The 15607-nt window shown below is 47.9% G+C and overlaps 1 protein-coding gene across 1 annotated transcript in view; it reads left to right on the forward strand.

The window, feature by feature from the left end:
* Pdcd7 (programmed cell death 7) overlaps positions 1–12357 on the forward strand; it is a gene marked incomplete in the record, with an annotated part of 13051 nt that extends 694 nt beyond the window's left edge. Inside the window, 5 exon segments of the mRNA XM_013518970.1 lie at positions 1–285; positions 2484–2622; positions 8995–9231; positions 9687–9774; positions 11367–12357. Coding sequence (XP_013374424.1) covers positions 1–285; positions 2484–2622; positions 8995–9231; positions 9687–9774; positions 11367–11490 — 873 coding nt within the window.
* Positions 12358–15607: the final 3250 nt, after the last annotated feature.

Below are 15607 nucleotides of genomic sequence, written 5' to 3' on the forward strand. Positions count from 1 at the left end.
CGCGAGGCCGAGGCGGACGGCGCGGCCTGGGCGCTACTGCACGCCCAGGCCACGACGCTGCGCGCTGAATTGGCCGAGCGGCTGCAGCCTCTGTCCCAGGCCGCCTACTTGGGCGAGGCGCGCCGGAGGCTGGAGAGGGTCCGGCGCCGCAGGCTGCGGCTGCGCGAGAGGGCCCGGGAACGCGAGGCTGAGCAGGAGGCAGAGGCCGCGCGGGCCGCGGAACGCGAGCAGGAGATTGACCGCTGGAGGGTCAAGTGCGTGCAGGAGGTGGAGGAGAAGAAGCGGGTGAGAGCGGTGGCCGTGCAGTGTGGTAGGGGATGGTGATGGTTTGGAACCCGCGCTTAGCCTTTTTGCTTGCAGAAATAGCTAGCTTTCCACATCCAACTTGTACATTAATCGCCCATTTGTGATGTATAGCACACAACACAAAAGCTCCACGTGCACTGTCCAGTCCTGTAAACACAAATTATAAGATTACACAGTTGCACCGCCCGCAGGACAGGTCACCTGCATCCTGCTGCGAAGTTGCATGCACTCATTAATACTCAACAGTAACAGGTGTTTTGATTGTGTCTTGCACTGTTCTATGTGGTTATTTTCCCTGGCACTGGAAATTGAACCCAGGGGCCCTTTACTGAGCTACATCCCCAGTCTCTCTCTTTTTTTTTTTTGTCTTTTTGAGACAAGGTCTGGTTATGCAGTTCAGGCTGGCCTTTAGCTCACTTTGTAGCCAGGCTGGTCTGGAACTCTAACGATCCTCCTGCCTCAGCCTCCCGAGTACTGAGATTACAGTCATGCGCCACCACACTCGGCATCCCAAGTCATTTTTATTTCGAGACAGCGTCTTACCGAGTTGTCCAGACTGATGTCTCCCCTGTAATTCTTCTGCCTTAGCTTCCTGAATAGTTGGGATTACAGGTGTGCACAGGAGCGCCCCAGCCCTAGATGATTTTAAGAACACAAAATTAAGAGAACTTGGGGCCCTACCTCCAGGAACATACACCCTAATTGGCTCATGGCTGTACTAATAGTGACTTCCCCAGGGTTCCTCTACAGGTTTTACACCATATATTTCCACATTCAGCAGTGGTCCTTTTGAACACTCTGTATTATACTCCCTAAGGTCATGGCATGCATGAGTTTATTTTATAACAACCATGAGAAATAAGAGAGATTACCCCAGTTTTACAGATTAGAAATTGAGTCCTAGAGATTAATTTACCAACAGTCACATAACCAGTTTGTGGCAGTTTGACTTCATATTTAAGACCAAATTGATTACAAAGGCCACCTGTCTGACGATAGGGTCAAGAAATCAGTGAAGTATTTGTTCAAAGCATTCTCATAACTTTTCAGTGCTGCCGGGCTTCCCTCCCGGCTCCCTCTGCTCTCTGCAGTGTTTCCTGTCCCCTCACGTCTGCCACTGCCCTAGAGTCTGACAAACTTCGCTGCAAAGTGTATTGATGGCAGCCTCCATCACTGCGTTCTCAGGAATATCACTGCTTTAAAGGAGAAAGCCTAGCCAGTTCCTAAGGGAATTGAGTCAGTTCAGCAGACATTTAATGAGGGCCTAGTAAGTGCCAGGCCCAGTGCCTGATACCAAGAATAGAGTACACAGCCAGTGGGTCCTTTGGAGGCTTAGAGCCCGTGAGGGATCGTGGTGGTATAGCATGGTGTATGTTAGGATTTCAGCTGTAGATACTCCAAGGAGCCTGCGGAAGGGATGTGCAATCCCCTCGAGGGGGCCTTCCCAGATGATACACATCTGAGCAGAACTTTGAAAGAAGTGTTCAAGCCATGTTAAAGCAACAGGCACAACCCTAGTCCTAGCAGAAAAGTGCAGCAGTGGCTGTTGGTGCTAATGGTGGAGGTACAGGCAGAGAGACCCTTAACGAAGAGAATGAGGATACTTGAGAAGGAGTCCCATGAGGAATGGGGGTTATTTACAGTACCCATGAACCAGTTCCGGAAAAGTAGGATCATGGTCCTCAAATGTTTGGAAGCCAGCTCTGTGCAAGAGGTCCTGGGGACTTCAGAGCAGACAGAGCAGCTCAGATTGCACAGGTTTTCACATAGAGACCTCTGCAGAGTTCCGTTGCTCATCTTCCCCCAGAGCCTGAATCTTCATGCTGATAAGTCTGCATTTTTAACAAGAAAGCCCCAACTTCACAAGGCAAGATGGACGTGGATGCTCCCTGGACCAGCCTGTGAGAGACCCCGAGAGAAGCAAAAGCCCAGTGTCTGCCTTGAAGCTGCAGAGAGGAGAGATTTCCTTTCAGAAGGGTGTGCAGTCAGTGTAGGGGGTAAGCCCTTGGCAGTGCCCCTGTAGAGCGGCATGCCAGGCCTAGGAAACGGATACAGATTCATTAGAGTCTCAACCCTGGGACTGTCCAGTCCTCGGAAGTCTCAGTCCCAGGCAGCTGTGAGCCCCGCTGTGGGGTCGTTGCTAACACAAGGTCTTGTGGGCTCCGTTTCTCCTCCAGGAACAGGAGCTCAAAGCTGCTGCTGATGGTGTCTTATCCGAAGTGAGGAAAAAGCAAGCGGACACCAAAAGAATGGTGGATATCCTTCGAGCCTTGGAGAAACTGAGGAAACTGCGGAAAGAGGCTGCAGCAAGGAAAGGTGACTGCAGTTCTGCATTTCTGCTCACGTGTCTTCCCTTTGCCTTCCTCTTCTTCAACCTGGTGCCTCCTAAGCCCAAACATTTTTGAAAGCAAATATTTCATATGCCATTTCTTCGTTATTTTGAGACAGAGTCTCGCTGTGCGGTTCAGGCTGGCCTGGCGCTCATTGTATGGCCCAGGCTGGCCTCGAATTGGTAGCCATCTTCCTTCCTCCTCTTCCTCAGTACGGGGGTTGCAGGTGTGCATTGTTATGTCCTCCTTGTCTTCACTCTGAGAATGACTGGGCTTGTCAGCAGTAGCTTCAAACTTTTGAGATAGAAAACTTCGGAAGATTTTTAGCCCCAGGTAGCCACAGTTGAAGGGAAAGGCAAAGCCAGGTATGGTAGAACATGCCTCCCACACTTGTAATGCAAGGCCGAGGCAGAATTGCAAGTTTGCATCCAGCCTGGGCCATGTATCCATTTAAAGGGCTGGGGATGTACCTCAGTGTGAAGGCCCTGGGTTCAGCCCAGCTAGCTAAAGGAGGGTACAGGGCCGGTGTGGGAGCCCACTGCAGTGTCTGGCCTAAGCATTCTTGGCCACAGTTTTCTAAGTGGGCTTGGTATGGCCGGTCAGTTTTGCCACACAGAAATATTTCCTGTCCTTGCTGCTCCAGAAAGTGGCTGGAAACTTGTCGTGTTCCTTCTGATGCATTTCAAACCTGATCTATTGCTACTTTTTTTTTTTTTTTTTTTTTTTTTGGTACCAGGAATAGAATTCAGGACCTTGCACTTGCCAGGCAGCTGCTTGTGCCACTGAGCTATATCCCTTGCCCTATCTATTGCTATTTGAAGAGATATGAATGATTGGACAGAGTATAGAATAACTACATGTGCCGTTCATTCATTCCTTCATTCATTTTGCAGTACTGGGGAACCCAAGGCCTTCTCACTGAGCTATATCCTCAGCTCATTTTTTATTTTGCTTGTTTTTTTGTCTTGGTACCAGGAATTAAACTCAACACCTTGTCCTTCCTAGGCAGGCACTGTGCCACTGAGCTATCTCCCCAGTCCCTCATTTTTTATTTTGAGACAAGGTCTCACTAAGTCACAAAGGTACCCAGGCTGGGCTCGAACTTGTGATCTTCCTGCCTCAGCATCCCAGAGTGCTGGGATTACAGGCCTTCACCACCATGCCCAGCTGCGTGTCACTTTCAGACTCCGAAGACCTCAGTGGTCTCTTTTTGCCCATGGAGAGAGTGCTGGGCTCCATAGCCAGGCATGCAGACCTCTACGCAGAGGTTTGTTCCAGCCCCATCACTGTTCCAGAAGTTGCTGCCTTGGGCTTTCCATTTGCCTGTCTCAGGCTTTCGTTTGAGGGCCTTTAGTCTCACTTTGCTATGTTAAGATTTCATTATCCATCAAAACCAAATGCAGATGAGGTCTCCTCCATCCTTCCCGCTGGGCCAAGGTGCCCTGCCGCTTCTTCACACTTGTACCTCGTGTGTCCCGTCCCACAGGCTGCCTTCTTTAGTAGCCGGTAGGCCTTTGACATTCACCAGAGAGACTTGAGAGCAGGTGCTCCTAGGCCAAATGATTTTCCTTGTGTGGTTTAAATTATAAATGAAAATAATCTTTTAGATGCTTAAAGTTTTGTTGGATGTGACCATTGTCATGAGGCAGGCTTGTTTATTGGCTTTTTGGCTTCGGCCTGCAGCAGTAGTGGTCAGCTCTCCTTCAGAGGTCAAAATCAGATGACTCCACTGTTGTTCTTTTAGAACACTTGTACGTCTGAGGGGAGTCAGCATCTGCCTCTTTCTTATTAGAAACCAAAACATGGGGCCTCCTTTTTCTTTTCAGTGCTGGGACTTGAACCCAGAGCCTGAGGAATGCTAGGCAAGCACTGTCTACCACTAAACTAAGCCCCCAGCCTGAGGGCTACTCTAATACTCCCCACCCACACCCTCTGCAAGATGAGTGTTCCATAAACTTCTCCCAACATACATTCTCAGTATGAATGTCTTCCTCACTTCAGTCCGAAAGGGAGAGGAAACGTCTTAAAAATAAGCAGCTTCTGAGGAGTTGACTTGAATGTAAAATCATTGGGTCACTCGCGGTGGGTTGCATTGTGTATTTACAAGCAAGCAGCTCTCTGACTTGTTTAAGTAAGCTGGGAGATGTAAGCAGGGCCACATCCCACATTGTGAGCAGGCCATAGACAAGGTTAGAGTTCTCACCTCCGCTTAAAGCTGGGGGAAATACTGGAAGATGCTGCGCAGAGGATGAGATGATGACAAAGACCGCTGCTGGCAGAGCAGGGGAAGGTTGGGAGCATCCAGGAGAAGCGGAGAGAGACGGGGAAGGCCGCTTGGCAGTGTGAACTAAGTGAGGTGGAGAAAAGTAAATGAATTCAAGAGATAGTGACTGGATGGATGAATGTGTGCAGCGTAAATAACTAACTCAGGAACTCAGCGTCTGGCAGCTGCAGTTGCAAAATGACTTACAGGTCTAGCCTGGTCTACCGAGTGAGTGAGGAGACCTTCCAGTGGAGAGGAAAAGCAGGAGCAGCAGGCCTCAGGTGGATCGGTTGAGTCTGGGGTGTGCAGGTTGTGGAGACTGGTGCACACTGGATCGGCACGTAGCCCCGAGTCAGAAGGGTCTTACGGAAGTTGTATGGGACGAAGTCCCAGTGAATGTCAGAATGAAGGTAGGTAAGGAAGAGACCGCAAAACGGACCAAGACAGGTCAGAGAGCGGAGTAAAGGTGCCCTCCTTGAAGAAGAGGAAGGCTCCTTTCCTCCTTTCAGAAAGTGGTAAATGCTCAGAGTTATTGTTTAATCTTGGGTAGGTCATTTAACTTCTCTGAGTCCTGGATTCCTCCTCTGCAAAAGGGAAAAATGACAGCTCCTATCTCTGAGTCTTGAGAAGACTAATAAGTAAAGGACTCTGAAAGTCCTGACACATGGTAGACGTATCTGAGTGTTTCAGGTTATTGCTCTGAAAGTAGTGTAAAGGCTAAGAAACGTCTGCAGGAGTTAGTACCCATCCAGTCATTAGGGACCAACGCCAGGGCCTTTTCAGTGGCGGAGGGGAGTTGAAGTTGGACCGAACCAGAAGAGGTTAGAGTGAAAGGAGGTAAGACAAGCGGTGAATTGAACTTACTGAAAGATTGCTAGTGGAGAACGGAGCGAGAACGAGACGGGAATCAGGCTGTGTGTGGTGTTGGTGGTGATGACTGGGTGTTGTGTGACTTAGGGTCCGGGAGAACTTGAGCGTGTTTAAATGCAAAGCAGAGGAGGGAACAGGAGGGGAAGTAGCCACATAGTGGTGGCTCCAGATCTCCTGGAAGGTACGGAGAGTCAGGTCCAAGGTGGAGGACTGCCTATAAGTGAAGAAGAGCTCAGCTTCCCTGGGCATGGAAATAGAGGCAAGGATGGGGAGGAAGGCAGGGGAGTGCAGGCGGATAGAGTCTGGGGGGCTTCCTGCTTGCCAGTGCGTTTTAGGGAAGTAGGTCAGGTGGTCTTAGGAGAGCAGTGAGAGTTTCAGGTAAGGAACACGGGGCCATGGGCGACAGCCAGCCGGAGACTGTGGAAGACACCTGCTGGGAGGGGCATTGGAGCAGCTAGCAGGCTCATTTACTGACATCGGGTCCCACAGTCCAGGGCCGTACGTGCCGCGGCTGGCGGAGCACAGAGCGTGGAGCTGCTGAGGTTTTGTTTTATGGAGCAACTGTAAGTTGTGGAGAGAAGGGATGGAAGGTCAGAAATGCTGGCGCCTCAGGTCTGGAGGTTTTGGTGAAGCTGACAAGTCTCTGGGGAGAGGGAGTCTGTTGAGAGGAGGGAGGGTGGAAAGTGGTAGTCAGAGAGGAGAATCCCCAGGTGTAGACTTGAGGGGTAGAAAGCTTTTTCTGCTCGTTAAAGTCAGACTAGGCCAGGTGCCAGGGTGTGTGTGTCTGAGGGGTAGGGGAAGAGCATGCAGTGATGGGGGAACCGAGGTGACGCCAGCCTGTGGCGGCAGGAGAAGGCAAGGAGTGCTGTTTCCCAGCGACTGTGTCAAGGTGACCAGATAGTCACCAGGGAGGGCTCGAGGGGAGATGTGAATGGGGTGCAGCAGCGGGACGAGCGGGGAGCAGGCGGCCACTCCTCGAGGGCCTGGAGGCTCTCATGGGAGTGATGGGGGAGCTGCAGTTTTTACTAGACCAGCAGATTTTAATAACAGCAGACTGTATGACTTGTAAAACCTGCAATATTTACTATCTGGCCCTTTACAGAAAATGATAAAACAAGTGAAACAAAAACCATAAAATTATTACAAAACAACATGGTGGCAGTTTCCATTTGAACTTGGAAAATACTTGCCTGGCAACTCAGTAGAAGGTAAATTTGATGTGTAGGGTTTTCGAGATTGAGAGTGAGCAAGTGTAAGTCTGTTCAAGCAAACAGGTAAGAAAATTGTCTGGAGAAATGTTAGCCTTGAAGTGGGAGATAGGAGAATGAATTCCACAACTCCATCGCTACTGGTTGAGGGAGGACGCAAAATCATACTTCCAAATTAAAGCTTGTAAGAGACAGAACTACTACACTTGAGGAACAATTACTGTAGGCCACTTGTCAGCCAGAATTAAAATTTTAGTGTTCAAAGCTGGCAGATCATACTTCAGAGGTTGCTGCAACATTGCTAAAGCCCTGTTAAGATTATTCATTCAGCAAAGGAATAATTATCATTTGTCTTTGTGTCAAGTGTTAGGTCACGGAGTAAATGTGTAGCTTTTTTAGGAAGCAGCTTATTACCGCATTTTGGTAGTCTTGAAAGTTAACCATAAACGTTTCCACCCTTAAGAACTTACTTTATAGAAATGATGTGTAGGGAGGAAAAAATAACTTCCCTGAGAATATTCTAGTAGCATTGTATCATCACAGGGTGCTGGGGAAGCCAAGGATCCAGGAGTAGGAAGCTTGTTAATTTCATGGCGATACACTGATTTGTTGAAATGGAATAGAGACATGGACTGTGAAGACTGGAGAAGAGTGCAGAGACTGAACATAGAGATGTGGAAATTACACACATACTGTGTTGAACTATAGGAACTTGTTAAATGTGGGCAGAAAGCCAGGGTGTTGGCTCACACCTGTAATCACAGCACTCAGGAGGCTGAGACAGGAGGATTGCTGTGGGTTTGCCAGCATGAGCTACATAGTGAGTTCAATGCCTGCCTGAACTACATAGTGAGACCCTATCTGACAAAAACCAAACTGGGGAACAGGGCAGGCAGGCAGAGAGGCAGAAAGACTTAACAGAAGCATGGGGAATTAATGTTGATTATGGTAGGGTAATTGGGATTTTTCAAAAATCCCTTGTATCAGGTATTAAAATGTTTTGCAAAAAAAATTATTTTCTTTAAACTCTTCGCAAACTAACAGAATGACACACCCGTCACTCAGATTGACTCCTCAGGCAGCTCCAGCAGCTGTCCTCTTGCAGAGCCGTTGTGGTGAACACGATTGCAGTCAATCTAGTATTTATTACATTAATTTTTTTTTTTTTTTTGGTCCGGAAGGCTCCTTCCTGCATACTGACCCCATGTGCTTACAGCCCAGGCCCTGTTAAAATCAAAACTCACTTTGGTGTTCCTGTTAAAAAAAAAAAAAAACTGCAACATTTTTTCATGTATATATATATTTATGAAATTATTAAAAATTTCATACATGCACAAAAATAAAACACCAGTGTACTTACCATCAATTATGAGTGATGTCCTTGTCACACCAAAACAGGGGCAGTAATCCCTTGATACATGTAAATTTGTAAACAAATTTTCCCAGTTGTGGTGTTAACCACGTTGGCTGCGCTGTTAGCCAATCTCAAAGTTAAATCAGGGTGACAAACATCCTGGTTTTCCTGGGCCTGAGAGGGCTCAGGGTTTTTAGTGCTAAAAGCAGGCGGACCAAAACAGCCGGTCATCCCACTGTCCCCAGCAGACCGTGAGGTCAGTGCACTTGGTTATGTGTGTCTTGTCCATGAAGAGGGCTGTGCTCCCAGAATACACCGTCAGAGGGACAGCTGCCTGATGGACCTGGACTCAGTGCTGAGGGAATTCGTGAACATGAAGAAGTTAAGGCAGGTGCCTCACTTTAGTAAACACTCTGTCCAGGTGGACGATCAGACCTGAAGGCTCAACGGTGTGATCCAGGGAGAGATGGGAGAAGGCCTTCAGCGTGGGTTCCGTGCAGTTGGAGATTGAGAAAGATCAAATTGAGCCTTGAAAGTGGGGTACAGTTTACAATTCTAAGCAACTCCTGCTGTAGGTAGGACATCGAGACTGCTCATTAGAACATGCATTGGGAGGTGAGGAAAAAGTTGTATCGAATAATGCCACCGGCTCTTTTCGCCCAGGGGTCTGTCCTCCAGCCTCAGCAGATGAGACTTTTGAGCACCATCTGCAGCGACTGAGGAAGCTCATTAAAAAACGCTCCGAGCTGTATGAAGCGGAAGAGAGGGCCCTCAGAGTGATGCTGGAGGGAGAACAAGAGGAAGAGAGGAAAAGAGAATTGGAAAAGAAACAGAGGAAAGAAAAAGAGAAATTTTTACTTCAGAAACGTGAAATTGAGTCCAAGTTATTTGGGGATCCAGGTAAGTTCCTGTGTACTCAGTGGCAAAAAGGAAAATACTAAATTGGCAGTTCTGTCTCGGGGGAGGTCTCATCTTAAGAGCTGGAGCAGCAAATGGCATGTTCTGTTTGGAGATTCTCGACTAGTAGTGGGGAACCTGTGGCCCTCGAGCTGCAGCCAGCTGTTTATTATTGAAAACTCAGAAAGGTTCGCCATCACTGTTCTAGACTATGATGGGAGACACGGATACATATGCCACACACTTAGGGCTGGGGATGTAGCTGAGCGGTAGTTACTTGCCTAGTATGCAGAGGCCCTGTGTTCCATCCCCAGTACCAGGAAAGAAGAAAAAACAAAATGACCAGACGAAACCGTATTTGATCGTACTGTCATAATCGTGGGCCAGCCGCCTTGCTTTGAGAAATATGCTGCCCGCAGCCAGCACGATGGTGGGGTACTGTGCCTCTTCTCTTTCAGACGAGTTCCCCCTCGCTCACCTCCTGCAGCCTTTCCGACAGTATTACCTCCAGGCCGAGCACTCCCTGCCAGCGCTCATCCAGATAAGGTCAGTGGGCGGGCTCTCCCTGTCGCCTTTCCCTGGGATAGCAAGCAGCACCTGATGAGGTGCTCACTTGTCCAGGTCTGTTACTGTATCTTTGTAAAGTTTCCCATGGTTGATGATGTCCGCACGTCTCAAGGATGCCGCACCTTCTTGTTCAGTCCTCATGCTTCACAGGAAGCTGTCTCCATTTCAACAGGTGGAGAAGCTGAAACGCGGGTTGTGACGCCGTGTGGTGTAGCCCTCGGCTTTGAGAGCATCGGCTTTATTTTTCTAATTCTCTTCTGGTGCTAAACATAGCCAAGAAGAGAAACACTCTCAAGTGTGCGGTGGAGACGTTAAGACTGAGGCTGGCTTCCCGGCTCCCGCAGGTCACAGCCTAGAGACCTGGGAGCGAGGGTCTCACCTGAGTCACTGGTTACCGTGGAGCTGTTGAGCCGGGTAAAGGCTTCTGCTCTTCAACTGTAAAGTGGAGGTGCAGACCAAAGGTAGTCTTCGGGCTCCGGCGGCAGTGCTCTTCCTACTTGCAGTCTCTTGAGAAATCAATAGACAAGACACGTACAGTGCATGGGGTCCCCCAGGTAGCTCGGCTTCGCTGTCGCTGAGGAGCACGCTGTTGTTTGCTCCCCAGAACATCTTAGGGACTCCGGGGGGCCTCAAAGTCTGATCTCCGAGGCTCCTTTCCAAAGGGCTGACAGTCTGTGACGCTCATGAAAGTGTGCTCTTCGGCGTACCGACTTTATTTACTGGAAAGAGTTTCCTTTTGGCCAACGTACAGGTTTTAGCTTGGAAATGTCAGTGCAGTCAGTTCTCGCTGTTCACAGCAGCTGTGTCCTGTCAGATCGCCTGAAGGCTGTAATGCCACGTACTAAACTGTTGCTGCTAATGGGAAGCCGGGGTCGGGATTTCTGAGAGCCTCGTGCAGTTCATCCGTGGCCAGGACCTTGTTTCCTGTGTATTTCCATTTCAAGGCACTTTACTTGACAGACACAGTTGACCTCACTGCTGACAGCACCGTGACCCGTGCCTGCATGAAGCTTATCTGACACACGTGTTCTCTCCACAGGGCAGGTCATGGCTCTGGTACAGGGAACACCACAATCCTTGGGGGCCGTTTTAAACAGTGAAAGCATAGGTGAAAAGCTTAGACATGTGCAAAACGTGGCACTGAACGGACCATGAAAAGGACACTTATTTCCGGTGTGAGAGTGGAAAAAGGCCCCGAGAATGTTGCCTTATTTGACCTCAGCTCAGAATGTGCATTGGGTGACCGCTTTGTATCTTCAGGTATCCATGAAATCACCGCAAGCGATGATTTAGGGGCTACGATTACATTTTAGTGAATAGCAAATTTGCAAATACAAAACCTGAAAATAATGGGATAAACTGTGTTAATGAGTTGGTTATCCATAACAGTTTTTAAGGTCAGAGTTTTTCCACTAAGTGTGTTCATTTAAGAAATGTGAGCTTGTACATAATTCCAAGAAATCAAGTTCTGCCGTAGGTGAGCATGTACTTGGGAATAGAATATTTCCTTGCTGAACATGTTGCTTGGAAAAAGTGGAACTGAACTGTTGTTCTTTAATGTTCTTATGAAGGCATGACTGGGATCAGTACCTGGTGCCAGCTGATCATCCCAAAGGCAGCTCTGTTCCACAAGGGTGGGTCCTTCCCCCACTCCCCAGCAACGACATCTGGGCATCCGCCGTGAAGCTGCAGTAGGACGGAGGCTCCAGGTCTGCGGTCCCGCCAGCGCGCGCTCCGGCTCTGAGGAGTAGTGATGCTGCCTTCTGCTGTGGACACCACCACAACTTCTGAACACCGTGTGGCGTGGCTGTAGCCTGAAGTTACGCTTTCTTCCGTGCTGTGTCCTGGCCAGAGGTGCCTCTTGAATCAGGAGATCAATGTGGTTCTTCAGGAAAGGACTGATAAACTGAGGTTACTACCTTGGTTCACCGAATTTGCCTCTGTTTTGAGGGGCGTGGTCCCACGTGGCTCGCCGATTTACCCCAGCTTCCTTGTGTGTTGATGGGCGGGTGCTCCTGATACACCCAGATACTCAGTGCGCATGTGTGCCAGGTAGGTTTGCAGCCCTTCCCCAGTACTGAACGTAAGGACAAGCTTGCTTCGAAACCTTCACAGCTTCCTGCCAGGCAGCTCTCTGACTCCCAGGAATAAAGGCCAAAAATTTGACCTTCACCTTTGTTAATACCAATTTTGATGCAGTTTGCAAGGCTGCTGGTTAGAGTGATGACAATGGCTGTGGTCCAGGCTGCCGGAAAAGATGATGGCCTAGTCCTGACGGGAACTTAGAACACCCTGTAAGCACTGGAGCCCTCGCTGCATCATGGCTGAGTGGGCAGTGGGCGTGTTCTCATAGCCCCACTCCTGGGCTCCAAGTTCATTTCCCGATGGGAGTGGGACCTTTCCTGATCTCACTCAGTCATGGTAGGAGCTGGTATAACCGGAAAATTTTATAAGGAACTCAAGCTTACAAAAACATCTGTGTAGTCAGAGTAAGGGAAAAGCAAATAAAAATGATAAGATTTATTTTTAGTATTCACTAATAAATGCTATTGTGGTTAATCAGTCATATGTCAGGTTTTTTGTTTTGGCTTTTACTGATTATTTTGTTACGTAATTTAAAAAAAAATTAATAAATCTCATTTTTATTTTTTTGAGCGTTTATCCCAATCTGTTGCCTCTCAGATCTTTTGACGTATTTCACTTTCTTTCTCCTGAAACATTTTTCACTCCAAATTCAAATTTATTAAACAGGTATTTGCTACCAGGCAGTGATTTAAACACAAAACTGCAGAATCCAACTGTGGATAAACAAGAAGGGGCACCATCCACTTTGGAAATACATCACTGGAAGTTCTACGGTGCAAGACACTAACACTTCTGTCCCCTTTTCTGTCTGACTCACATTGTCCGTCTCTGCATGATGCATTGCAGGGTTAAGAGGTAGGGAACGGGGGCCACACTCTTCCGAAGTGTGTCTAAGCTCATGAACCATAAAGTTGGGTATGATCAGCTTCACAGTCCCCATGTGCCTTTTGTGTTTAAAGCCCCCACCGTTTGCTCTCTGCTGAGATGCAGGAAGAGCAGAATAAGAGAGGAGCTGTACAGTGTACACTGGTGTCCGGACAGCCTTGCCACAGCCGTCTGCATTACTGGAGGGGAGGGCTAGGAAAACCCAGGCGGCAGAGCCCAAGGAGAGGGTTGCCTTTACCTGTGGTGGAGAACAGCTAGTCCTTTCCTCTCACTTTACTTTCACACGTGTTCTAACGTGAACATTATGTATGTGTAGTTTTTCTGTACATTTTTCCTGGTTTATTGCCCGTGTGTGGTGGCAGCCTCTGTTCTTTCTCTTTTTGGTCCTGGGAATCTAACTCAGGAGCTTGCGCTTGCCAGGCAGTGCTGCTAAGCTATATCCCCGGCCCTCTGTCCTTTCATAGGTTTAGAAAGAATAGAATCTTGAATGAGTTTTACCTCCAAGAACGAGTGGTGTTGGAATAAGTGTCTTGTCCCACAATTTTTTTTAAAACTTAACTATGGAAAATCTCAACTATATCCAAAAGTAAGAATGGTATAGCCAGGCATGATAGCACATGCCTATAATCCCAGCATTCTGGGAGGCTGAGACAGGAAGATTGCAAATTTGAGGCATTCCTGAGCTACATAGCGAGTTCAAGGCTCGCCTGGACTACATAGTGAGCTACTCTGTCTAAAAAAAAAAATAGTACAATTTTTTCCATATACCCATCACCCAGCTTCAAATACCAACTCCTTGCCAGTCCTGTTTCAAATACCAACTCCTTGCCAGTCCTCTGCTCACCTTGGATTCCTTTAAAAAAAACCCCGGATATCAGTTTACTTCACCCATGAATATTTGTGTGCAGTCTTAAATTGTTTTTGTAATGTAACTACAATACCGTGATCATACGTGAAGAAATGATTAGTGACTCTTTAATACCAAAACTACTCCCATCTGTTCAGATTTCCTTTTAACACATTTTACATTCTGTTTGAACAGAATTCATGCATTGTTAGTTGTTGGATATCTTGTCTGATAATCTATAACTTCTTTCTTTCCTGCTGCCTTTGATGCACTGTTGTTTTTTCTCTCTCGAAGATATAGCATCATTTTCTCCCAGAGTCTGTATCGTCTCCCTCTCCCCAGTTGCGTGCTACTGTGCCAGGCCCCTGTGTTCGCATCCTTCCTAGAAGTCAGTGGTTAGAGATCTGCATGGGAGTCCAACACAGTAGTCAAAGCTGACGAGCACTTGAAATGGAAGCTTGAATTAAGATCGGCGTTAACATGTGGCTCCCATACTTCTATTGGGTAGCGCTGATGAAAGGCTTGTTCACATTTAGATTGGAATTTTATGGCAAGGATGCTGTGTAGATGTGGCATGTGTTTCTATTTTGGGGGCTACTAATATCTGGTTCTTTTGGGGTGTGTATGTGTGTTGCTGGAGATTGAATCTAGGGCTGTACATGCTTTAGGCAAATGCTCTACCAGTGATCCACACCCCCAGCCACTGCTTATCTCTTTGTGACATGAGAATACTAATACTCAAAACCCAGGTTCATTAATTCACTAGGGGTTGAAAAATAGTTGTAACTGTATTGTTTCCCCGGTTATTAGCTGGAATACTTCTAAAAAGAGAAATTTCCACTTACCAATTATCTGGTTACAATTTGAATAGGCGAGCAAGAGATAAATACTGAATTCCTTTTATTTACTAGTTTTCTTTTTCTTTTTTATTTTTATTTTTGTTTTTTTCTGGTACCTGGAATTGAACACACAACCTTGTGCCAGGCAGGTGCTGTGCCACTGAGCTAAATCCCCAGCCCCCTATTTATTAGTTTTCAAAGATAATGAGTTGGTTCCCTATCATCCCTCAAAGATGGCCAGTGGTGGTCCAGAATTTTCTGCTAAATTTGTCTTGTACATTTGCTGCCTCAGACTTGGAATCTCTCTCTCTCTCTCTCTCTCTCTCTCACACACACACACAGGGAGCCCTGATTCCTCTTCAGAGCTACTTACAGACCACAGCCTGCATGTTGAGGGTGTTTACTCTGACTGCTTGCTGTTGCTGGTCATTTCTTATTTTTTCTACTCAACAGAATTTGGAGCTGCCATTCTGTTGAACCTTCAACCCATTTCTAAATCATGTCCTTAGAAAATTGTTAGCTGCTGGGCATGGTGGTGCATACCTGTAATCGCAGTACTCCAGAGGCTGAGGTAGGAAGATGGCTGTGAGCTGGAGGCCAGCATAGGCTACATAATGAATGCAAGGGCAGGTCAAACTATATAGTGAGATTCTGTCCCAAAAAAAGCCAGGTGTGGTGGTGCACGCCTATAATTCCAGCGCTCAGCCTTCTGAGGCGGGAAGATTGCTGTGAGTTCAAGGCCAGCCTGAACTGCATTGCAAAACCCTGTCTCAAGACCAAAAAACAAAACAAAACAACTGTTACCTAAATTTCTCCAGATATTGAACACGAATGGAGAAGGAGGGCTTCCGGCGCATAGGGAGCCGCGGGTGGGGAGCGCCAGTCTTCCGGCTGGCTAGCTTCCTGCCTGGTGGCTCCCGGAGGATGGGCCCCCGGCGCATGGGGAGCCATGCGGCGGCGAGCGCTGTTGCCCGCTGGCCCTCAGGCCGGCCGCCGCCGCTCAATTGAGATCTATCATGACACAGAGAAACAGTGACACAGTTGGCCCACCATGCACCGACTGCAGTTGCCCACCCACGGATGTGTGTGAATCATTCAAACTTTGAACAACCCCTGGGAATACATGCCATACAACGGGCCACTCTTGCTCCTGCCA

Source organism: Chinchilla lanigera, unplaced genomic scaffold (genome assembly GCF_000276665.1).
Source record: "Chinchilla lanigera isolate Chin_1 unplaced genomic scaffold, ChiLan1.0 scaffold00049, whole genome shotgun sequence".
In the NCBI taxonomy this organism is placed as follows: domain Eukaryota; kingdom Metazoa; phylum Chordata; class Mammalia; order Rodentia; family Chinchillidae; genus Chinchilla; species Chinchilla lanigera.